Below are 24,585 nucleotides of genomic sequence, written 5' to 3'. Positions count from 1 at the left end.
ATTAGGGCTAACGCGTCTTTCGGAGCCCTAGGGGCCGCTGTGCTGAGTTCTCACAGCGTAACTGAGGGGGCAGTTAAAAAACCTCTAATAGCATTCGGGGTATAGAAGATCGGGGTGCAAGTGGTTTGAGGACGTTTTTGCTTTATCGTTATTTTCATCGACCTTATAAACGAGTTAGTGCTCTGCCTTTCGACTGCTTTTTTCGCTCCCGACCACGGACCGCTTACTGTCGTATTGCCGCCAAAAAGGAAATATGTATAATATATCTTGCTGAGGCATCAGAGGCACATACGTGCATCTCATCCATGACCATTGTGTCTCGATTGGTTTGTCTTGCGGCTGTCTGGTTTTTGTTCCAATTTGTGGCCGCCAGATAAAGAAGTCAGCTGCAAGGAGCCTCCCCCCCCCCCTTTTTTTTCCCCCCCAATTTCTTTGTTTACCAGCAGTTTTGATCGTGTGTACGAATACGGCAGCGTCTTCATCATTCCACGTGTTTGATCCAGCTTGAGCACTTTCATCGCCATATCGTGACAATTGTGAGCTCGGCTACAAATTCGCAAAGTTGTTCACGCTCTTCGAAAGTGATGGCGAACAGCGCTTGTCTCTCATTTATTCCCGATTTGGTGTGTGTGGTCACTTCTTGGTTCGCACGTCACCTGTCCTCCGCCAGCTGACGAGGGAGGCGGTGCAAGAAGTGGCCAAATGAAGCGACGAGCGCGAGCTTTATTTCAAGATACAGGGGGAGGGGAAGTGGGGGGGTTGAGGTGCTCCGGTGGCCGCCTCGGCGCGGTCTCTCTTCTTCAGTCGCGTAAGCTTGTTTCTTCGGGGGCAGGGCAGCAGGACCAGTGGCGCTGGTGGGCATCGCAGCCGCCGAAGAAAGCGGGCGAGGGTGGGGAGGGAGAGTGTAGAGGAGAGAGAAGTCGTGTGCGCGCCGCGGAGAGGTGGAGGGGAGCGGGACGCTGTGAAAGACCCGAGTAAAAGAGCAAGAAGAAGAAGGTCGCGGAGGGGGGGAGGCCTCCTGGCGCTGGGGGAAAATGGACCGTGAGAATCTTCGGCGGAGGAGCGCGAGTTTCTTCGGAGGCGAGCGGGGCAGGTTGGCATAGGTGGGCAGCCACGGCTGTTGCTGCCGGTGGCGTTTGTTGTTGTCGTGCCGTGTAGGCAGGTAGCGGCGAGAGAGAGGAAGCGCTGCTGCTGCTCTCTCTCGGGAGAGCTTCTTCTCCTCAGCGCGGAGACTAGTTGAGGCCCCGCTGATTTGGTTTTGCTGCTTGCCTCCGCGTCTGCCGGTTTTGTCGGTTGCTGAGCTGTGAAGAAGATACCCTCCTTCTCGGCGTCGCCTGTTTGTATCTGCCCCGTTTGCCGAGCTCCTGTTGTCGCTGGGTGCGCCCCCCCCCCCCCCCCCCCCTCTTCTTTCGTCTGCTTCCGTCCCTCTCGTTCATTGTGCGTCACTCTACGCGCGCTTGTGTCCGTCTCACCTGTTCAAGAGGGGCAAGTCGGCGCTGAAAAGTACTGGGATCGGGGGCTTTCTTATTCTCGCGGGGATTTCGCCGCGTTTCTTTTTTTCTCCTTTCATTTCTTCTACGGCGTTGTTCGCCGCAAGGACGCGCACACCCCGTTCTATCACGTGATTCCTCCTACTTCGCCGGTGCCTCGGCGGACGACGTTAAAGAGGAGAGGAGCAGACGGCGCGGTCGTCTCGGTCCGTCTGCTTTCGTTGCCAGCCCGACCACGCTGCAAAAGTGATTTTGGCGAGCGCTGTCGTATTTTAGCGGAAATGAAACAGTAGGAGAGAGAGACAGAGACGCCTTCAGTAATATGCGACACTACCCGGAAAGTTTTCGGGTCATGTACTGGAAGATCCGGAACCTTAGTGGCCATCCGAAGCTGTGGATATGGACATCGCTTTCTTTCTCTTTCTGCTGCAGGGAAGCTGCTACAATGAACCTAGCGTAAGGACTTGATACCTTAAATGAAACCGTGCAACTTTTTTTTTTTTTTCATTTTTCCTTGAGGCTGCAGCGCATCGTCACACCGAGATCGCTCTGCAGCTGAGAAGCGATGATCCTGCGGAGCTCCGCCGCCGGCGCTTAATTGGCTGGTTACGCCGACCGCCGCCGATCGGGAGCGCGCGCGCTTCCCTTTGGTGCTCGCTCGCGAGGTTTTCGAGTCACGTCATCTCGCCCTCCCCTCTTTCACTGTGCAACAGGGTTCGACTGGCCTTTTGGCAGCAGCGCACTAACCCGCGTGCTGCCGAGGCATTTAACTTTGCCTACCCCTCGCTTCTGCCGCGTTCCTCCTCCTCCCCGCGTCGGTTGTTTCTTGGTCGGCTCGCCACCTCTTCGAGGCTTGGTCCTCTCTCCTCCGTCCAAGCAGCTGCGAGCGGCCACTGGGATCGGCGTTTTCTTGTTAATCTTCGTAACGGGGCACAAGCCGGTTTGCTCGCAGCGCCAGCGAGCAGCGGCGAAAAGAAGAGCAAAAGGGCGTGCGGGACAAATACGCGAGCCGCGTGGGAAAATGATGCCTGGGCTTCTCTCTTGGCTGCTGGGTGCCTTCCGCGCGCCGCCGCCGCCGGCCTGATTGGCCGATGCGGAACAGGCCTGTCGTCTGCTGTCTGGGCCTCGTCTGCTGGCCGCCGTCATTGTCGTCGTGGGTGCCGTCTGCGACCGGCTTTCTTCCGGCGTCACCCGAATTTCGATGACTTGCGACGGTTCGTTTCGCTTTCGGGATTCCTTATCGTTGGGGCAACGCACACACAACTCGAATCTATTCGGGAGATTCAAAAAACACGTCAGCAGCCAGAGCGTCGAGGAGCGCTGTGTCAGTACTTTCCTCACACGACTGCTTCAGTGTCGTCTGCGATGGAGTTTTGTCGACAGAGCGCTGCAGCGTCGTCTGCTTTGCAATGCCTCGCGCAAATCGGCATGATGGAGGAGAGTGGATATTGGAATTGTGCAGATATAGGCAATACGTCATCGACCCCGCTGTTCATGTCGGTCTACATTAAAGAGCGTATCAATTCCTGATCGATAGTCAAACGTCTGCCAGCTTTCCCCGCGCGCTAAGCCGGCCACGCTGGATACTGGGAGCCAATCGAGGTCGCAGGTCCGTTCGGACTTTTCCGGCGCAGTCTCCTTTCTGGGGTGTGTACCGCCGGCCGCAGACGGAACGCCCAGCGGACACCGTGAGAAATAGAAATGCAAGACTCGAAACGACTTGCTCCGAATCCCGCGCGCTTCCGGGTCGATATAGAAGAACCGTGACCGAGTTACGTGGGAAGGCATTCGCCGCTATATGCCCGGGGATGCCCTCGCCGCCTCGGCATCGCGAGGAAAAAAAAAAAAAAAAGGAACACGAAGGTGGTCTTATTATGGATCACTCGTCGATTGCCGGTTTCCTCCGCGCAAGCTTATTACGCGCCTATTGTCTTAACGCCAACGCTATGCAGTGCGCTCTCGTCTTACTCACCGGAATTCAAACCCGGTTGTCAGGAAACTGCGCCCCTCTCGCCCATGCATCTTTGCATAACCCTTTTTCTGTTTGCGCCGCGTAGCCCTCTCCCTCGCCCGGCGTATTTTAAATCGCATTCCCGGACGACGCGATCTTCCCGGAGACGTCCGGCGCTTATTATGTCACTAGCTCGCGCACCTAATTAGTTTTCTCCGCGATCGGCGCGTCCGATGCGCGCGTTTGAATTATGAAGCGGTGCTAGTTAACTCGCTTATACAGCAGCGGACTGCGCTCGTCGCGTTTCGGTGATCGCCCGTCGTCTGCTTCATTTCCATCCGATAACCATCGGCAGGCTTTGCTTTTTCTTTTCTTTTTAACTGCGCCTGGGGCCGCGCGTCGTCTGCCGTTGCTGCGCAGAGCGAAGCTGCCGTCTGCGCGCGCCTCGTCGTCTGCTCGCGAGTAGCCAGAGGAGAAGCCGCCGACCGAGCCGGACCGGAGCGGGCTGGCGCTGGCTGAGCAAGCGGGGCGGCTTAGCGAGTTGTGGGAAAATCAGGCTCTTTCGAGGCCGATATAATTTCTTCGCGCTGCGCTTGGCTGCCTTGAGGGTCGCGGTCTCACGGACGCCGCCGCCGCCGCCGCTTCTCCTAAACTTCTTTTTTTGGGTTCCTCCACCTTAACTTGGTCGCTGTCGCCGTCGTTTCGCGTCGCCTCCCTTTCCACTACACTCCCCTTCCCCTCTTGTTTCGCTTCGCGGCTCGTACGCTTTTTTTTTCTTTCTGTTGTCTGCTCCAGAGGACTTGTCGGTCCTCTGCGCTCTCCGCGTTCTGTGTTTTTTTCTGCATTTCCTTATTTCCGTTCGTCTTCATTACGCGTACGCGAAAGCCCCCCTTTTCGCTTTTATTTGAGCCACCGCCTATAGCTAGCTAGCGGTGGCTGCTGGGCGTTGTTTTCCGTCTTTGTTTTTCACCCTTTCTGTGTTTTATTTTTTTTTTTCTTAATATTTTCTCTCTCCCCAGCCGACACTTCTCTGCGTGCGTGTTTGTGCGTATGCTCCGGGCGCTGATTTCGCGTCCGCCTTTCTTTCTCTCGCCATCTTGTAGCAGAGGAATGCCTTTGTTTTTCCGCACAGTGCGAGAATAGCTTCCTGCCACCGCCTCGGTGATGGTGGAGGTGGTTTAAAAACCGGAGGCCGTATACCCGACTGCGCGAGCGTGCGTTTTTTTCCTGAGAGAACGCTCCTGCTGTGCCCCCCCCCCCCCCCCCCCCCCCCCCCCCCCCCCCCCCCCCCGCGCAGATATTTCCTCCGCCTCCTCCTCTTGAAGTTATGTGCAGGCAGCTTTTGGGGCCCGAGTCGCGCTTCGTTTCCTTGCCTTCTAATGTCGACGGATTTCGCCCTCTTTCGTCTGCCTTGTGCCTGCATTTTTTTTTTTTTTTGTCGTCTTCGTTCTGTCGGTTTCGCACGCACCGTGCGCGCGCATGTCGTCTGCTGCTGCCCACCATTCGTTGCTCTCACTGTTCTCTCTCTCTCTTTGCATCGTCTGCATTTTCGTCCACCGTCTGTTTGTCTCTTCCTCCCGCATTGTTTCTCCTTTACTTTTGTTTCTGGTTGCTTTTCGGACACTCCCGACGTTATGGTTGACGACGCACATTACGGTCGGCTCTGCTCGCATTGTTTTTCGCTACGTTCCTTCACCAGTTGGTTGCACCGCTCATTTCCCTCCTTCTTCCTTTACCGCGAGAGGTGGGAAAATGGTGGCGATCGTCTCCGGAGACTCGCGCACTTTGCGGCCGAGTCGGAAAGACAAGCATTTAGAGTTTACTCAGCTGGAGCGCAAAGAGAGAGGAGTGCCGAGAATTCGAACCTTCTGGAAATTAAAACGGAAGGCGCGCGCAGGGGTGATAGTTGCTGCTCGTTTTGAAGTCGCGCACAGAATCGGAATCGGTGGACCCCCTCCCTCTTTTCAAAAGAAAAAAGCAAGAAAATGGAGATTCCAGAAAAGAAGGAGAAAGGAAGGCGCTTGGGGGAACGGCTCGCATAACTTCAGCCTCGCCAGGACCCCCGGCCTCCCTTACATATTTCGTTTTATACATATCGCTCTCGCAGATGTTACTTCCGTCCGCGCGCGACCATTAGAGTGAGTGTAACGCGCGCGCACAAGCGAGTCATTTTCTGCGTGCCCACTGTTTTTTGTGACCTTGCCCACGCGTGCTCTGTGGCTCCCTTCCTTCCGTCGTTCCATGCGGCGGACCTTCTCGTTTCCTTTCGCCGTCGAGACTCTCGTGGCGTCTTTTCTTGTCTTATCTGGAGTTTTCCCACTGGCCCGAGCAGACGATCTTTTTCCCAGCAACCGCTGCGCCGCGCTGTTCCGTCGTTGTCTTTTCCTTTGTAAACGATACGCGGGCCGCCCTCTATGCAGCTTACTTCCGTGTGAACCGCTCCCGCGCTTCTTCCTGTTCTGCTCTTCAATTCGTAATGTTTAATGCGCCAAGTTTGTAGTTTAAGCTACATCTGGTTCCGCTCGTGTTATCGTCCGCGAACCGCATTGTGTGCTTCGGCGCCACAAAGAGGCGCTGTCGTCTGCGAACGGAAACGAGTGGTCGTCCGCGCGGCTTTAAACCTACCATTCCCCGTTAGCCTTCGTTTTGTGCGATAGCCTCCTCGTGTTCGACGAGCGCAGAAAAACTTAACGACCAGGGAACACACGGGTTTGCAAAAACAGCGCTTGGTATGTGTTTCGCTTTCGGGCGTGTTCTCATCGCGTTGGTCGAGCTCGGAGAAGCTTGTTGTAGCGGGCAGGAACTAACTAGCCCAGATTAGAGCTGTTCCTCGCGCTAATCGCGCCCGCTTAATTAGAGTCGCACGAACCTGCGTTCCCGGTCTCGGGCGGCCGGCCGGTGTCCTAAGGACAGCAGCGCGGGCTCTGCCGCGTGTTAAAAGGTAGCCTCGCGGGCCTCCGGCGAAAAGAAAAATTAAATAGAGGCAGGGGATAGCCGTTCGCGCACGCGACGCTATCAAGTTCCTTCACCTCTCTCATCCTCTTTCCTTTCGAGAACGAGAGAAAGGGGGCCGCGGAAGAAGAAGAAGAGGGAAGCCGCCGGGAAGACAAAAGAACTGACTTCCCCCTCCGCTTCATCGCGCTACTCGGCGTTCCCATTCAAGGGGCTGTACTGAACGGTGGTTCAGGCGCCCCGTAAAAGGAGAAAGAACGCGGTTAATTGGGAGGCAGCGACTGGCTGCCGCTGTTGCAGCAGGATGACGGTCGGTTCGTCAAGAGGGAACCCCTCCCCCCTTCCCTTTGATACCCGACGCTTCGCCCCCCCCCCCCCCCCCCCCCCTGGGATTGTCTAGCCGTGGCTTGCGTCGCGGCTGGCTCGCCGGGGCTCGCTTGCCCGCTCTTTCGAGCGAATCGAGTCTGTCACGAGAGTCGGGGTAGTGTGCGTGAGAGGGCAGCGGCTTGGGTTTAGTGTCGGTCGGTGGTTGTTGTGTGTGTTTGTGTCGACCGTCGCCTTGCCTAGGCCTCTCCCCCACCCTCTCGCGCGGTGCTGTTTTTAATTGGCCCTGACACGAGGTGAATGAGTGCGTGAGATGGACGGGGGCGTTTGTGTGTCTATATATCTTGGCTCGCGTTTCTTGGAAGACCGTACACAAGTCGCGTATCCGCCTCTGTGTATCTTTCACCAGCGCGCCTCTGAGCTTGCTTGCGGTGCTCGGGTTTCTCGTCCGAGCAGACCCGCCGCCCTGTTGTCGCCTTAGTTTGAAAAGCGGGGGAAAAGAAGTTGAAGTGTCACGGGACCGCCGCGACGTAAAAAAGGGCCGCCCCGTAACAGGGACATCCTGTCTGCACGCCGCCGCCGCCACCTCATTGGCATTCCGAAGACCCGTTCGTTGCAGGCGCGTGTGAAAGCTGGACCGCTGAGTTGGCCTCTGTGCATATTTACCGCGCGGTTATATAGACGTCCGGGGCACGTCGCCGCGTAACGGTTCTGCGACGACACTCTCCAACGTATCGCGGGAGACACGCTGTGTTTAGAGAATACGATAGAGGGGCGCCGACACATAAACTACGCCTGCGAAACTTGGCGATCAGTGCCTAATACCTGTCGCACAATGCGCGCCACAAAACCGCTGCATCTTACTGGCGCAGAATGGTTAATAATGCTAACGCAGTGGCCACTTGATTTGATTATTATTTAGAGACTTATGCGCCACTAGCTACACGAGCTAGATACGATAGCAATGCAGATGCGGAGTTGTGGTCGTGATCACGCTCATGAATGGTGGTGGGTGTGCGATATGACGAGAATGTCATGTATACATTGTTACGGGGTAGTTCAGCTTGGAGCAGAGGGCGCACACGGAAGACAAGGCTTTCAAACAGACGTTTTCTGCAGGCACCAGCCGACTCTGTTGAACGTCGTCTTCTCTAAAACTCACGAGAGTCTCCTTCTTCTTTCCTTATGTGTATGCACCGCCTAATGTGACAATATGTCCGCCTTTCCGATGAGAATATTAAACAGTTGCAAGTTTCCACTTGTGTCCTGTGTCGTGTTCCGTCTGTCCATTCGTGTAGTTATTAGTGCATGGTCTGCAATAATAGTTAAGTTGCTAGGCAGCAGGTTGCCAAGAAATGTGCAGTCGTGAGCAAAAGTGGAGAGACCGTGCGCTTTGAGAAAACTACCCGCCAGCTTTTTCTGACAGTGAAACAGTTATTCCTGAGAAGTGTATTAGGTACCATGCATAATATACTTGCCTTCTTGCCCTAGCAATTTCCTCTGGCACATCTCTTTATACATAAAAAAAGCAATCGTAGGAGTTAGCGTGGTCTCTCCACTTTTGCTCACGACTGTACTCAAATGAAAGCAGACGCCGCGTTGCTTGCAGTGCTTATCGCGCCCGCCTGTCTCTGTTGGTATGAACTAACTATAAGCACTGTGTTCTGTCTTCCAGGCGGTCCTTCGTCGTCGGGTGTGCACAGGACCCTGGTGGCCCAGCTGTCGACGCAGAAATGGCTCGACGTGAGCGACTCGTGGACGCCCGGCACTCTGCAGCGCGAGCGCGCCGCCCTGTCCTTCTCGTACCGGGTGCGCTGCCAGGAGTACTACTACGGCTCGGACTGCGCCAAACTGTGCCGGCCGCGCGACGACAAGTTCGGCCACTACACGTGCTCCGCCGCCGGGGACGTGGTCTGCCTGCCCGGCTGGAAGGGCGACTACTGCACCAAAGGTGAGCCCCCTGTTCTGTTGTCTTCTACGCTGGTCGACGCTGGTCGGCCTCTGGATAGCGCCTGGATTCGGGAGCAGTGAGGACGTTCGATTTTGTTGTTCAAGGCTTGGTTATCAAAGCAGCGCCGATAACTATAATGCTCGCTCAAAAGACGTCAGCCACTTGACTTGGAGTACGTTTTGCCGCGTTGTTTTAGAACCAGGCGGTTTGGCTCCGTTTAAACTAGAGAGACCGACTCGGGCGTCTCGGAATAGCGTGAAGGCTGGGTCTCGATGAATGAATGAATGGATGCGTGCTTTTGTGCGAGTCGCGAGTGTTTGTGTCGCCGTCGGAGTCCGAGCGCGCCCCGACGCCGGATTTCCTCGGAAGACGGGCCACCGACGCTGTGGCGTCTTCGGTGGTGCAGCAGGAGGGTCGCGTGACGTCACGTCCGCTATTTCGCAACCCCTTTTCCTCCGGTGCATCTTCGCCTCCCCCTCCCGAGTCATCCATCCAGCGGGCCGTGACATCCCACCTTTTCTCTTGACTTCCCAGCCGCCTGAGCGGGGCTGGCTTGACACGCCTCGGGAACCCCTCTGCGCGGTTCTATTTTCTTCCGCCGCTCTTCCTTTTTTCTGACGCCGCAGCAGTCGGTCGATTCCGTCGACGCCGAGTCACCGGAATACCTCTCCCGAAGGCGCTGCCGTGTTTGTGTTTGCGTGCCAGCTTCGGTTGGCTGTTTACGTGAATTACGTGGCGGCTCTTGCGGATTCCAAAGTGTCAAAAAAAAAAAAAAAAGTGTCCGCGAGGGTCGTTGTCTACCTCACGCGAATGCACCCCAGCACGCGGAGTGAAACTTGCAAAGCGTCAGCTAAAGACATAGAGTTTCTTACTCTTACGTAAGTTAGTGTAAGAAAGTCTATGGCTAAAGAAAACGCTCAGAAACAACCGGACGCGAGTAACAGTAGAGCTAAAGTAAAGCGTTACCGAAATTCAACTACTGGAGTTTAACTATTCGCTAAGCGAAGTTTAGCTGGCAAAATCTAAAGCGTATCTAGATTTAGCGTTCGTCCTGCCACGCCAATTCCGTGAACTGAAGCTCGACAGCTGCTACTTAGGTATAAAAAAAAAAAAAAAAAAAAGACTTAGTTTTTGCGTGGCGCTAGATTTTGTGTTCTTGCGACAGGCCTAAAACCTGAAATATTGCAATATTTTTTTTTTTTTAATGTAAAACGACACAAGTGTTTGTGAGCGCCTTGTTCAGCGAAAACTGCTTTCCTACTTCAACTGTTCCTTAGATGCCGCGTTCATTACACAGCTCTCCGAGCGCGGTTCGCGCCCTCGCCATTCGGCCGCGGTTTGTTCCCGACTGCGATCGGCGCGCATTTCGCCACTCTGCTCTCTCGTTAAGGGCGCTTCGCCGCCGCGTCGTCTCTCTCTGTATATCCCCCGCTCCTTCTTTCTGCTGGACGACCTTTTCTACTGCGGCGGCGTCGACGACTACTCAGCGGTCGCCGCCGAGCGCGCGTATCGGGGGAGGCCGTGGGAAACGAAAGCGCGCACCGCTGAGAGGCTCGTTTCCGACGCCGCTCGCCGACGTCGCGTTTGGCAGCCGCTGCAGAATCGACGCGCCGACGACGATGCGGGGTCGCCCGGAAAACCTTGACTCGGTCGCCCACGTCTGTGCGCGCTCCGTTCTCCCCTCCACTGAGCGCATACAACACGCCCAAACACGAACGACGCTCGGGATCTAGGACCGACATCCTTTTCGGAGATGCCATCGGCTGCGCATACGTCTAGGTGGAGCGTGTGAAGATGTCGCGGCGAGGACGCAGCAGGTGTTTCCGATTTGGTCGATGATGTGCGCGGCGTTACAATCCCGTCGTAGGCTCGCACTCTCTTGAATTGATTGTATCCGGGATAGGTGCGCTTGCAAATTGTGTAGGAGCTGCGACACAACACGCGCCAAGGAGTGTCAGGTCGCTAGACGCTGCGCTTACTACTACCCTTTGCCATCTGGCTGGGACCACTTGTTTAGTGTTCTCCTTTAAATAGCCTATGTGGCGAAGAGGGCATCGGTAATATAAGCCGCTTTCGTTCTGTGCTTCTCTGTCCTTACGCGAGCTTCTTGAGAGAGCATGCCTCGGCCAAACAATTCACGCGGTTCAAGGCAGAATGGAACAGTTTCTTGCTTTCACCTGACGTTCACGCGAGGCCTGGTGGACCTGCGGCGGTAGCGTGGAGTTGTTTACTGACGGAAAGCAATGGAGGGCTTTTTTCTTTTCGATCATCCGTCGATATTTGCTTGCACCCGTCACTTTGATGCGCTCATCACTGGCTGGGAAGAAAGCTCTGTCCTTCATTCCTCGGAAAAGTGAGAAAAAAGAATAAAAATAAAAACGCGATAGGGCAGGAAGGGCCGATGTGTTTTCCTCGCTAGAAGCATACAGAAACAAACAAATCAGAGCGATGGATACACGTAGAAACGCAGGCAGCAGTATATACATGTGTGTGCGCTGCAGAGAGAGGTAGAGAGACAGACGAGGGGAACGCGTTCTCTCCCTCGCCTCTTGCATATTACCGCGCTGTGACGATACATATATGCGCTCGGCGTGTGGCAGCCCCGGACGGAATCGTCAACCCCCGGCACGAAAAAAAAAAAAAAAAGAAAAAGAAAATACATAAAGTACGCGAGGACACGGCGAAACGGGAGAAATAAAAATAAAGCCCGGAGATTGTAAAGATGGGGGAGGAGTGCGAAGTGTGTGAAAAGGCGTGGATGACGAGAACGTGAAGAGCTGAATATGAACAAAAAAAAAAAAAAAAAAAAAAAAAAAAACAAACGTGAGCAGCCAAACTTTCTTCTCAGCACTGCTTCATCTTCCTCGCTCTCTCGTCTTTTATTTTACGCTCTTGGGTGCATTCTTTCCTCTTTTTTTTTTTTCTTTCTGTGGAAGAGGTTTTTCGACCGTCGTGGGAGGATCCGCGGAGACGACGTTGACGCGGTGACGGCTGTCTGGGAAGACGTAGTGTCGCGATCCGACGGCCTCCAACCCCTCAGCCGCCATATATGCAGCACCCTTCCTTTCGCTTCGTGTACCTCGGCTCTGGAAGAAGAGTGCCGTCGTTTGCCGAATAACTTGGCGCGCGGATTCGGCTGAAACCTTGTAACGCGCGGGCCACGCGATGTGCGCGCGTCAAAAACCTGCAGCTCGTCTCGGCCGGCACGCATACGCGTCAAGTGTCGCGCGCCTCTGAGCTTTCGGAGCGTCACTCTCTCCTCGCCCTTCTCTTCCTAGGCTCAAGATGTAGACTTGGATCTACCTGCTGTCTCTGCCGCTATTAATAAGGAAATACTTTTTTTTTTCTGTGTATGTGTACGCACCCGGGCCATTCCGCTCCTAAAATTTGACACTCGCGTTCTCGTAAAGTGAACCTAAGGAGGAAAAAAAAAAAAAAAAAAAAAACGTACACTCGTGCTGCTGCTCTTTCGTTTCTTTAGCTTAGATGACTTGGTCCCGCGAAAACTGCCGGCAACTTTGGCAAACCATTCGTCGTTGTATATATATTGGTTTATTATTCAGTTTACGTAGAAGCATATGGCGCCTCTGTATAGTGGACGTTTGTTTTGAACGCGCTTGTTTTTATTCCGACTGAGCATTCTCCCAAGTTGCGGTCGGTCTGCTCAAAGAGACCTCCCTCTCTCTCCCTCCCCCCCCCCCCCTCTCCCTCCCTCTCTCTGTCTCTCACTTCTTGCCACCTGCTCTCATCGTCATTGCCGAGGTATAAGCAGCTCTCCATTGAGTGAACTGCGCGTCGTCCGAGAGCTTTGCGGGAAAACAAGGGCGAAAAAAAAAAAAATATCCCTGCGCATCGTCCGAGCAGTCAGCAGTCCATTGAGCTCCGTACAAGTCCCACCCCAGCTTCCTGTGCGAAAACGCATCTTCCCCTCTCTCGTTCGTCCTAGCTTTCTCGTCGATTCGCCACCTCTGCTGTGGTGTCACGCCCATTCTTCGCCCATTGTTTCGCGGCGCGCGTGTGTACGCGCTGTTCTTACGAGTATAGCGTTGCCTTCTAGTTCTCCCCCCTGGTCTCGACTCGGCTTGGCCATTCAGCTTTGGAAATTCGCGCGGCCGTCCGCTGCTGCTACTATACACTTCGCGCGTTGTTTTCTGTTTACCTCTCGAAGTGCTCCGGGCTCTTCCATCTTCGAAGGCGGCGCACTCGGCAGGAAAGTGTAACCTAGACATCGCAGAGAACGAAGAAAATAAAGTGCGAAGGAAGAAAGGCACGCGGGCGATATAAGCGCGGTGAAAGAGTGCGTTTCGGGTCGACATAGCTCGCATTTTTTTTTTTCGATATATAACGCGTTCGTTGAAAAAAAAAAAAAAATAAGGGCGATGGAAAAAATGAGGAGAGAAACGGAAAAATGGACCCATTGTGCGCGCCCCGTATCTGCCCGACGACTCGTGTATGTCGGCGCGCTGGCGAAAGAAGGCGTGCGACGTTAACGCCGCCGACTCCGTCGGCGTTCCCTTTTGCAGAGCTCGCCTTCTCCACTGCCATTTCTTTCATCTTTCTTTTCTTTCGGTATGTCGAAGCATGCGCTGCCGCTACCGTGTGTTTTTCCTGCTGCTCCTGTTCGGAGTAGGAATATAGTAGTTTAGCAGCAGTGCCCCGTTTTGCTTTGTTTCCCTCCTTCTTCGTGGCTCGCCGGGGGAAGGAGGCGTGGCCCCGGCCGCCGCGTTGCTTCGCCGTGAGTAGGCGCGTTCCCATGTGCCCTGGCTGTGAATGCGTTAGCGATGATGGCCAACGACGGTGGAGTCCTTTTGGCCGTACTTACACGACGGGAGGGCGAGGAGCCGGACTGCCGCTGGGCTTTCTTTTTTTTTTTTTTTTTTTCTTGCTCTTTTTGGTCCAACCTCCTCTCGGTAGTCGCGCGAGGTGTGACCGAACAGGTAGCGAGTGAGCAAAGCAGGTCGTTTTGGGAGCTCCGCGCGCTGGACAGAGAGAGGCGGGGAGGGAATTTCCCGTGCGAATTTTGCCGCCGATTTTTCTCGCTCTCGCTAAATTCGGTATTATTATCGTTGACTGGTTTTTCTTTTTTCTTTGTGGCATTTTTTTCGCTGTCTACCGTCCACCTTTTTATCTCTGGAGCTGACGTCAGTGCACTTTCTTTTACTGCTGTCTTTGTCGACGTTCGTTGTTTTTTCGTTAAAGCTAATGTGCGGTATAAGCGAAGAGAGAATGTCGCTGGCGTCCACTCACGCGGGCCGGTGTCCCTGTGACTCTCAAGTTTAGATTGTCACTGCCTGCTAACCTTCAATTGTGTTGCGGGCTTCAAATAGTAATCTAAAACCGGGCAGTTCGCGTGCGAATGCAAAAAGCAAGGAGGTGTTTACTTGTGGAGGAGGAAGAGTAGGTCGCAACCTCCCTATCCCAGTGGATATCGTCGTAATTTCAGAGATGGTTAATCAACGCATATGTTTCACTCGGAAAAACGCGCTGAGACTGTGCCTTTGAAACATTCTACCGTCCGTGTCAACTTCTTGCCCATAATTTCGTCATGCTTGCGCAAAGGTCTGTCGAGGCGTTCAGAGGAATAGAAACATAAAGGAAAGGGAGGGGGGGGGGGGGAGGGGGGTCTGTAGGAGCATTCTCAAGAAGCCAGAAGCATGGGAATCTGACCAAGAGCAGCAAGAAGGAGAATAATTCTCTTCTTTCTCCGAGACGTTCCCTTTCATCTCCTCCGCGCATGCAGTCCTCCTGTCGAGAGCAGTGCGCCCCCGCTCGCGGTATTTAACCATTTCCGTTCACACGGTCTCGTGTGTGCCGTCGACTCCTCCGCCGCCGTCCGGATCATCGAGCGGAGCTTACTCTTCCTTCTGGCATGCAGCGGGGCTCTTGCTCCGGCGTTGCACGGACATGCACGGGCGGCAGCGAGCGTTACCGACTCCGCTTTGGCGTAGAAGTGTACCGTATCCTGCCTGCTGTACACCGAGCTCCCAATATGATTTGTACTCTGGGATTGGGACCTCGAGTTTACAGTCTCCCGATTTTAGCCGTTCCGGAAAATTTTACATCAAGTAGGAAAAAAAGAAAGAAAGCACTCTGTTCTCGTACCCTTATGGCGTCCGCGTGGTTATCTTTGGCGGACTTTCTACGGGTACAAGGGAACCGTAGTAACGCAAGGAACGTGTCAAGTTTTCTGATTTCCCTCGTCGTGTGTTTCGACAAACGCTGGTCTCGATAATTTTAATTTGAGATTATACGTTTGGCCGAAACACACACACACAAAAAAAAGTAACCTAACGAACGGGGGGCCCGGTCATTATGGGGAGGTGAAGACTGGAATTTTGCGGCTGGCTAAGAACGTGAAAAACACTTGGCGCTGATTCTGGTCCTTACTTCATTTATGCGCTACCAGCGTGCTCCATAGGCTGCACTCTTTTAATGCCCGAGCTGAACCCGCGTAACTCGCTGGCTTCTTCTCGGACTCCTTTAAGAGCGCTCTCCTTCAGTTACGATCGCGAATTGTGCCCTGCAGGCTACTTCGGCATTCTTTAAGAGGTGTGGAGCGGTACATCGGTCTTTGAGCGGTGCCGGGCAGTTCAGTAGCTCACCAGGTAGCCGACCCGGCAGGCAGGGACGGTATGTGTACGCCGACCAAAATGGGTGGGTAGGGGAGGGGGTAGGGGGAGAGGAGGCTGCTGTGGAGCGGGAATTTCTGGCCTTACTCTCCCTCTTGTAAAGCTCTTAGCGGTGTAATCACCCACCTTCCGGGGCTTGCAAACAACCCTCGCGGCAAGGAATCTTTTTTTTGTTTGTTCCCGCTTCCTCCAGTCATACCGCGAAATTTCTTTTCTTATTTTTTTTTCCTGTGATTTCCTCTATATTTCGGCCTATATGTGTTCCTTTGCGGCTTTTCTTTGTTACGAGACAGGCACGTAGAAAATAAAGAACAAGCGAGCGGTGCTCATTTCGGGAGCTTAACCTTGTGCGCTGACCTACCGCCGATCCTGTTTGGCTCGGAGATATTATTTTGTTTTGTACCTTCCGAAGACGTTTCCCCTCAGTTTCTCTCTATCCTTTCCTTCGCGTTCTTTTCACGGATAAGGAAACAAAGTAGAAAAAGAAAAATGGGGAGGAGGCCGAGTTTAGAGAACAGGCGAGCACTTTGTCCGCCACCGAAAAGAAAGTGGCCCCAGGGGTCGGGGGAGGTGGAAACGAACAAGACGCTCGTCGCGCACCTCCTCTTCGGCGATCTCGTGCTGGCAGGACCGGTGGGTTGCTGCTGTGGGCCGACGGTGTGCAGTACACTGAGCGAACGACGCCGCGAGCGTTCGCGCGAACAGAAGCATGCGCGCTGGAAGAACGAATGGGCATACTACTTTGCGCTATTACGAGGTGGCGGCGTATGGGTAATACCCCCCTGCTCCTTCTCCTGCTGCGCGTGAGCGAGAAGGAAAACAAAAAGTCAACTGAGGAGGAGAAAAAAAATGGCCGAAGAGAAGTGGGCGTAAGCTCGCACGAACAGAAGCATTCCTCAGGACTCCCCTGTCGTCTTCCTTTGTTGCCGCTCATCATTAGCCGATGGTCGTTTGCCGGTGCGCGATCGGCGGCGCCCGGAGTGCTGCTGATGTCTTGCCCCGAGTGAAAGGGGGGGGAAGCGCTCTCCTCTGCACGCGTCTTGTAGCTGTAGTGCGTCTCCGTGTGTGCTATCTGCTTGCGAGCTTTGTCCCTTTCACTTTGGGCTTCCCTGGGCTGTTTTTCCTCCGTTGCGTCCCGCGGGTAATGCTTCGGATTGTGGACGCGTGAGTGACTGATGGAGGAAGCCGTGTTCGTACCGTATGGAAGCAGCCCGGCTCGGCTTCTTCGGGACGTTGTGTTGACGTTAAGGCGGCTATGTAGTCTCTCAGCTGCGCTTGCGGTCGTGTCCGGGCTTGTCCTCCTCTCGTAATCGAACTTCGTGCGCTTGTTGTCTCTAGCTCAGTCCTGGCCTTCTCGTGCGTCTGCAAATTGACTCCGTGACGTCATGTGCGCTTGTGCTAAAACGTCTTCTCTGCGCCGCTTCATCTGTAACGATAACGACTGGCTTCATTATGTAACGCGATAACGATCGAGCTGGACGCACCCGTGCCTCTCGGAGAAGCCTGAAACATGCGTGGTCGTTGCACTCGCGTCAGCCGGTTTCATCGTAACCGCTGCACTGGCGGCGATTTGTTGACCGGATGAAGTGATTCGTGCGCAGCAGTCCACTTGTGGCCCAAATTCTTCCCACTGGGTTCAAACCTGAGAGTTTTCCCATGGTGGCTCCAAATAAAAGCTTTTACTTGCGGTTGTATATTTCTTGCATTCCTTTTGTTACCGCTGGTCCTCACGGTTTCCCCCCTTCTTTCTTTTTTCTCCCGTGCCAACAGCGATCTGTCTGAAAGGCTGCAAGGAGCCGCAGGGCGACTGCGACAAGCCCAACGAATGCAATTGCCGCATAGGCTGGGAGGGTCCACTGTGCGACCGGTGCGTCCGATACCCGGGCTGCCTGCACGGCACCTGCTCCCAGCCCTGGCAGTGCAACTGCGACGAGGGCTGGGGAGGGCTCTTCTGCAACCAGGACCTCAACTACTGCACCAACAACCGGCCCTGCCGCCACGGCGGCACCTGCACCAACACGGGCCAGGGATCCTACACGTGCGCCTGCCTGCCCGGGTACGCCGGCACCGACTGCGCGCAGGTGCAGGACCCGTGCCTGGCGTCGCCCTGCCAGAACGGGGGCGTCTGTCGGGCGAACACGTCGTTGTCCGCCGCTGCATCGGCCGACTACACGTGCAGCTGCCCGCCGGGGCTGGCGGGCCGCCACTGCGAGGTGCCGCACAGTGCTTGTGACTCGAACCCTTGCCTGAATGGCGGAAGCTGCCGCGACTCGCCGGACGGATACCGATGCCTGTGCTCGGACGCCTTTGTCGGAGACCGTTGCGAGGTGCAGAGGGACCCCTGCGATCCGTCACCTTGCGCTAACGGTGAGTGTGTGCTCTCTGAATACAGGCATGTCTACCGTGGACGCGATGTCGGACGACCGCCGCGGTCACTGTGTGCGTTAAGGGAACGCAAGCGACATAATGCACCGATTTGTACTGCTGGCTAAGAATTATTGCCTTCCCGTTAATTAGCATTTATAGGCTGAGGAATATTGTGATGTTTTAAGGGCATGGTGCAAAAAACACGCGACAAAAATAGGTGGTGGTGGTGAAAAACTCTATGCAATATTGGGAGCCTTAAGTGATTACATCCTAATGACGGGTCGGCTCTTGGCTGCGTGTTGTGGCCGGAAGCTGGTGCTTCCCAGCGACACCCAGAAATAGGTGCTTTGCAGAATGAGCACTATCTAGTACTGTAGCTATCGTTCGTTTAAGCGCTCCTGCACGAACTCGCCGTGCGCTGGAGCAGTGTCCATAACGAGAGTAACTAACTAGAATCGTTTGCCTCTTTTTTCTCGCACCGACCAGGCGGCACATGCGTGACGTTATCTGACGGCGACTCCGGAGGCGGTGGGGGCGACCAGCACCGTTTCCGCTGCGAGTGCCGACCGGGATTCGAGGGCCCCTTGTGCCAGACCAACATCGACGACTGCGCGTCGGACCCTTGCCTTAACGGTGCCACCTGTCTGGACGGCGCCGACAGCTTCCGCTGCATGTGCCGACCGGGCTTCGTGGGCAGGCTGTGCGACCAGGACGTGGACGACTGCCTCACCTACCCGTGCGCCAACGGCGGCCGGTGCGTCGATCTCGTCAACGACTTCCGCTGCAACTGCCCGGCCGGCTTCTCGGGCAAGGACTGCTCCGTCAACCTGGACGAGTGCGCCTCGTCGCCGTGCCTCAACGGGGGCGTCTGCGTCGACCTGGCCGGTCGCTTCGAGTGCCGCTGCCCGAACGACTTCGGCGGCGAGCGCTGCGAACACCGTCCGCCGGCTCTCGCTCCCCGCGTGGCCGTGGTACAGCCCGGCAGGTCTTCGGCAAGGCGGGACGAGAACGTCGGTCGCGACCTGACCAGAGACCGCGACGACAAGAACCCCGACGAGCAGCTTTCCGGGATGCAGCTGGCCCTCATTGTGACGGCGTCCGTGACCGTGCCTCTGGTCGCCCTTGTGGCGGCGCTGGTCATAGTCTGTCAGCGCCGGCGCTGGAAGGAGCGCCGCGACGCCGAGGCTGCGCGCCGTCAGAACGAAAGGAACGCCGTCCAGCACCACGGCATGAACAACAAGGGTGCCGGAGGCAAGGCGCCTCCTCCGGTCGTGGTGGTCAACGCACTTGTTGAGAAGCCGCTCCAGAAGAAAGCGAACGGGGACACGTCGTCTTCGGCAGCCACGGGATCCGTGGCCAAGGTGCTGAACGTGGATTCTGCCGGCGCCGCGGCGAGGGCTCAGAGCAAACTCTCGCTCGACGGTGGTGATGCGGAGGGCACGTACGCGAGTACGAGGACGCTCAGCAGGCATTACCAGGAGCCTGGTGGCATCGATGGTGGCGCGTCCACGGCGCAGCATCAGCATGTCTTGGAGCGGGCATCGTTACAAGGATCATCTCCCAAAAGGTGAGCGCTGGCTTTCTCGATACTGGGGGGCAAAGAATTAGAAGCTGGCGGCATCTTCGTTGGTTATAGAGTAGCCTGCGACCATGTCGTCTACAGGTCTTATACTGCATGCATGTATGGATGCATGGACGCCTTTAACGGGCCTAGCTTTGGTGATTTGGATTTATTTCTGGAGACGCGGTTGGACTGTGACAAGATGGTAATTTCAACTTTGCATTGACCTCGTCGTTTTTTGTTTTTTTCTCTTTGCAGCTGTGATTCCAGAGTGGCAGGCAATGTGGTAGCCGAAGAGGACGACATTGCGTCCGCCAAGCAGCAGCTGCATCAGCAGCCGTCGCAGCAGCCCCAACCAGTCACGGGCAGCAATGCAGTGTACGTGATAGAGGACCACTATAGGGACGAAAGCATGCTCGCGACGGAAGTGTGACCGACACTGACTTCTACCTAAATTAAGTGTCGCGAGGGGGTAGTGTGCCGCTGCCATTACGTCATCGCGGCCCGCTGCTGTACCGACGATCGAAGGCGATGTTCCGCCCCTGCCGCCACCCCAACAACCTGCCGGGCGTGAGCTGCAGCCTGGGGCGTGGACTCGCTGTCGGGGATATGACGTCACCGCGATCGTCGCCACTCGACTTGTGCTGTCACGAGTCGTCGCCGTCACGTGACCGACGTTGCGAGACGTCACGTGACTGCCGCGTGCCGTCGTCGGGATCGTTGCCAGTCATCTCGTGACACAAAACGACTCGCCGCCATCACGTGTGTGACCGTGACATCATAAGTCGCCACGTGACTGCTACGGACCGTCGCCGCCGCCGCGTCGTCGTCTGCTCGACAATGCCACACGTGCCATCTTCGTCAACACTGCCCTTGACGTGCTAGTGACGTTTCGGTTGACGCCTGTACGTGCACCCCCTTCTCTGAGCTGGTGTATAAGGAAGCGGCAGGCGAGGGAAGAGAGAGGTCGCTACGTGTGGGATTCGTGTAATGCAGATTAGTGACGGTCGGTGCCATGCAAGCCAGCAATGCAGCAAGCTAGCCACCACCACGACCTCACAACCAAAATAGTCATCCCAGAAAGAGTCTTTTCTTCTGTCGTCTCCCTCGTTAATATAAATGCTTCCAGAGTGTGTGTGTGCTTGTGAGAGGTGCCGCTCAGGACTGAACTCTGAGAGAGGACATTTGGCGTGCCCCTGTGAGCGAAACACTAGTGACGGATGTGCCTCCTGCAGAACGTTTTCCTCTTATGTTTTGCCTGTGAAAGCTGCCACCTTGTCACCTGCCGCAAACAAGGGCCACCTGGCATCGTCACCCACTCATGGATCCAAAGAGCTTGTTCTATATTCCCTGTGGTCTCTGTTCTTTTGATGTGCGCGCTTCAAAGCCAGAGGCTCCCGTTTTATTGTGAAGTCGGCCGGGGGCGTCTTGGCAGAGGCCCCGTGTACCTTGCCATGTGCGCCCCCTACGGAGTCCTAAGAAAACCATCTGGGTATTTCCACCATTTTCTTGTTTTCATCCATTATTGCCTTTTTTTTTCTTCTCATGTTTATTGCTTGTTGATTAATTTTATTACCCATTCTTCTTTCACTTCTCCGTGACCCAGCCAAGTCCTTGGAGTCTTTTAAATGCCTGTTACGACAAGGAGCGTTTTCCTTCTACTCAGCATTATTGTATTCGCTGTGCAGTGCCTCAACAGAGACAGGCGTGATAGCAGCTCACTCATTCGCATCTGCATCCTAGTTTGAATTGTTTATTCCTTCTCTCAGAGCGCGCAATCATTGGCATCCGTGTTTCTGCACCAAAATCTCCCTAACTTGAGTTATCAGGCATTCTTTTATGTACAGAGGTAGAAGTTGGGGACATTACTGCCTCGATGCATTCTTTCGTAATAGGGTGTTCCTCCTGTCGGGCTGTTTTTGAGTGTATGCATACATGGTGCCTGTGCCTTGGTCTCAGTCGTCTGGTCATTTTCCCGCCCTTGTTGTTTGGTGCTGTTGCCGGTTAATTTTTTTTAGTTCCATGTTCTTGTGAGCTTACTGCTTAGAACTGTCTCATCCTTCCATGTACATCTGTTATCTTCCTCTCCGTCCGTAATTTATTTTTATTTGCGCTAAGGTAATGGTGTCACATAGTGTCGAACACATGGGGCTGACATGCTGCCTTGTCTGAAGACTGAAGATAATCTGATTCAAATGAACGGTATGAAATATGATGTTGCGAAGCACTTCTTGTTTTCGCTTTTTAACTGCCTCTCATGTATCTAGCATATAGACCATGTCAGTTCCAATTTCAGGGCCATTGCAGTTGGATGATTGGACGACTGTAATTTGAAAAGAGCTTTTCTTTCCTTGATATGGAATGGGCAATTTATTGTGCAGTCGCAGTTCCAAGGCTTGATCGGTCCAAATCGCTCTTTACCTCTGCAAAGCATGCCTTGTCCAGCTGTATTGTCAACTTTTATCCGCTCTGCCGATTTGTTATCGCAATCATATTGCTTTTCACTTGTGTCAGCGACAGTGCAGTACAGAATATTCCAAATCTAGGTGCCCATCCTGGCTTGTCCTGGTGGCCTTTTCGCTCTTGCACCTTGGCAACTTCCTTTTCTTCACCAAATTTGGCAAGCATCAAATGCTGTGCCCATAAAGATGAAGCTGCTGAATTCCTAATATAAGGACCATGCTATCCTTTGTGCGGCATGTCGAATAAACATTTTTAATTGTGTCGTGAACTTGACCGCTGTGCTGGAGACTTTGCGGAGACTCACATCTGCGACTTCATTGTGGACATACTTTCAGATAACTTCATCGCTATACTGAGGTAAGACTTAGCGTAGTATGAGCAGGAATTTTACTGACCCTGCACAATGGCAGCTATGCAACCAGCATTGTTACCTCCACTAGGAAAACAAAAATAACAAGTGATGTTAAAGTAGCAGCTCAGTAGAGGTGTTTTTCCTTGTCCCCCTTTTTTTCTTTTCCTTCATCATTCTCTGTTCCAACTTTTATTTATTTTAAGAGAAGACATTTAAGTGCCGCTTGCGGAGCCTCCGAGTTGTGAGAGCCCGCGGAGTTAAGGCGGCCAACTGTACCGCAAAGAGTATTATAGCTGTTTAATTATTCACAATCATCTCGTTTCGTTACGCAAGGTTTACGCTCATTTCTGCAGTAATGCTGCCCCTTACGCAGGAGACCGACAGTCGTTTCCTTTGGGATGCGGTTTGTCATACGTTCTGGTGTCGTTGAGGTCTTTAAATGGCCTAGAAACTTGTTGCGCCGACTGTAGTTTGAATGTCTAACCCAATTTTAGGATTCCATATTTTGAGTGCACCCATTCGTGAACCACTAGATAGTGCTATGACTCGTAGTACTGATCTTCAAATTGTTTCACGCCGTGCTGGATGGTTTTTTTTTTCTTTTTTGCACCTGTTCTGACTTGACACCTACTAGAACGTATTGACATGCTCGCCTGTCGCAGCTGCACAGCAGTTAGCTGTGGTTTTGTCAAAAGGTGTAATCTTTTCCTCAGAAGCCCTTAACCGCTCAACCTGTTCGAAAGGGTCTGGCTTTTCTGATATGTCGTGTTGGTGCTCCTTTTCAGTATGGGAGTAACCCTTGCGTAAACAAACTGAGCATGGTTTACGAGTCATGTGTAACGGTTTTTAGAAAGAGAAAACGGCCTTGACATCACTTACCAGAGAGGCCATAGTCGATTGTGCGCTTGTTTCCATCAGTTCTCGGTTTGGCGTGAGGTCATTTGTTTATTAAAGAGAGACGATGCATGTCTGTCTGTTCAGTTGCATTCATGTTTCATTTTTCTTTTCGTTCGTATGCCCTCTGAAGGATCGTTATTTCCTGTGCCTATTCGCTGTTGTTTTTGTTTTTTTTTTCTTATGCTCTCACGATTGTCTCTGTACAGCGTGCCCAACATAATTTATGAATATGTAATATTTCATTTAAGAATATGCGAAAAAGAGTCCTGTACATATGTATATTTATGAAGTACCTTAGGAGTTACAAGATGCAAATCAATGAACCCATTTTCCCCAATGCCCGACTTGTACATAGTCTTCGGCAGAAAACGAAGCGATGAAAAAGAAAAGCGTGAAAAAACAACGCATTTCAATAAATGCAGAGTCGTTATTTTTGCACTGGAAAAACAATGCTGTCATGCGTCTATTATTCCCCTTCACGTGCCTGGCCCTCTGAATGGCCGCACGAAATTCGCGTTTTTTATTTCAGTCCAGAAAAGGAAATCCCGCGCAATTCTGCAGTCAACTGCATACGTGCTCTTCAGCATGTTTGCCTGACAAGGACATGTCGATAATTTCTTGCGATGCTGTTACCCCATACGGACGCTTTTGTTTATGAAATTTCAACTGCCTATAACAGCATCTGCCAGATAACTAAAATTTGTATTGGACGAGCCCGACGATTCAAACTGGACAAAATGATCATGAAGACTGTTTCTACCAATTAAGGTAAGGAGGGTGGGGAATCAGAAGACCAGTATCCTCGGAAGCCATCGAGAGCTCAATGTACGGTATACAAAAACGCAACGCTCACTTTTCCGTAGCGCTCACTAAACCTCAATGTACGTTTTCAGAAACACTTTTCCTGAGTGTCATTAAAAGCGCAGTAACTGTTGCCCAGTCATTCCAGCGTATTCTAAAACAAAGGACTGCATAATTTATTGAATGTGAAACCTTGAACTTGACCTTGAGCTGGAACTGCTAAGTAACAGAAAAATGTTCCAAAAACCATGCAGTACCACTAACTTTCGCAACAATCGCTGCCTCTGAACCTGGTTCGTCGCAGCAGTATTCAGGAAGCACGCTTTCGTCCTCGTGATGGATGACAACAGAATGACGGGAGTGGGATTTGTAACCGAACTTACGCGCAGCTTTTCTACGGTGGAGCCCTAATCAGAAGCATTAGTAAAACGAAACGAAATCACCGGAAGGGACACGCCTTTGTGTGTTTAGTGTTCTGTTCACATATAGGCCTGCTCTTCCACGAATCAGTATAGTGCCTCATGTGTCAGAGCGCACTTTTGGCATCGTCAATTTTTGGGGCAGCGGAAGTGCTGGCTCTGGGCCGGATTTGAGCTCCGGGGGGAGGATGACGCTTTCGAAATGTTTCTAAAACGCTCGGAATGCTGCCCGCGTTTCCGCTCACCCGATGACGCGTCTGGAAGAGTTGTATATTTAAACAAAAGTAGTAATCAAGACAGGAAACGAATCGACAGCCTCGTCTGAGAGACCGTAAACGGGTTGGAAAGAATAGTATAATGCCCCATCTGTTGAGCTCGTCGTGTAAGTTCGGGTACAAATTGTTCAATCTTGACTTCACAGTTGGCCG

At 53.4% G+C, this 24,585-nt stretch overlaps 1 protein-coding gene across 1 annotated transcript in view; it reads left to right on the top strand.

Moving 5' to 3' along the window:
* Window positions 1-23,375, top strand: part of LOC146173707 (uncharacterized) — a 53,158-nt gene extending 29,783 nt beyond the window's left edge. Inside the window, exons 5-8 of the mRNA XM_084584145.1 lie at window positions 8,393-8,668; window positions 17,068-17,664; window positions 18,151-19,231; window positions 19,484-23,375. Coding sequence (XP_084440271.1) covers window positions 8,393-8,668; window positions 17,068-17,664; window positions 18,151-19,231; window positions 19,484-19,658 — 2,129 coding nt within the window. The 3' untranslated portion in view covers window positions 19,659-23,375. The remainder of the gene's footprint in view (window positions 1-8,392; window positions 8,669-17,067; window positions 17,665-18,150; window positions 19,232-19,483) is intronic.
* The last annotated feature ends 1,210 nt before the right edge of the window (window positions 23,376-24,585 follow it).

The sequence above is a fragment of the Amblyomma maculatum genome, chromosome 11, assembly GCF_055883805.1.
Source record: "Amblyomma maculatum isolate TAMU_Amacu chromosome 11, ASM5588380v1, whole genome shotgun sequence".
Taxonomy (NCBI): domain Eukaryota; kingdom Metazoa; phylum Arthropoda; class Arachnida; order Ixodida; family Ixodidae; genus Amblyomma; species Amblyomma maculatum.
The sequence above is the reverse complement of the archived record's forward strand: the minus strand, read 5'-3'. Positions and strand labels throughout refer to the sequence as shown.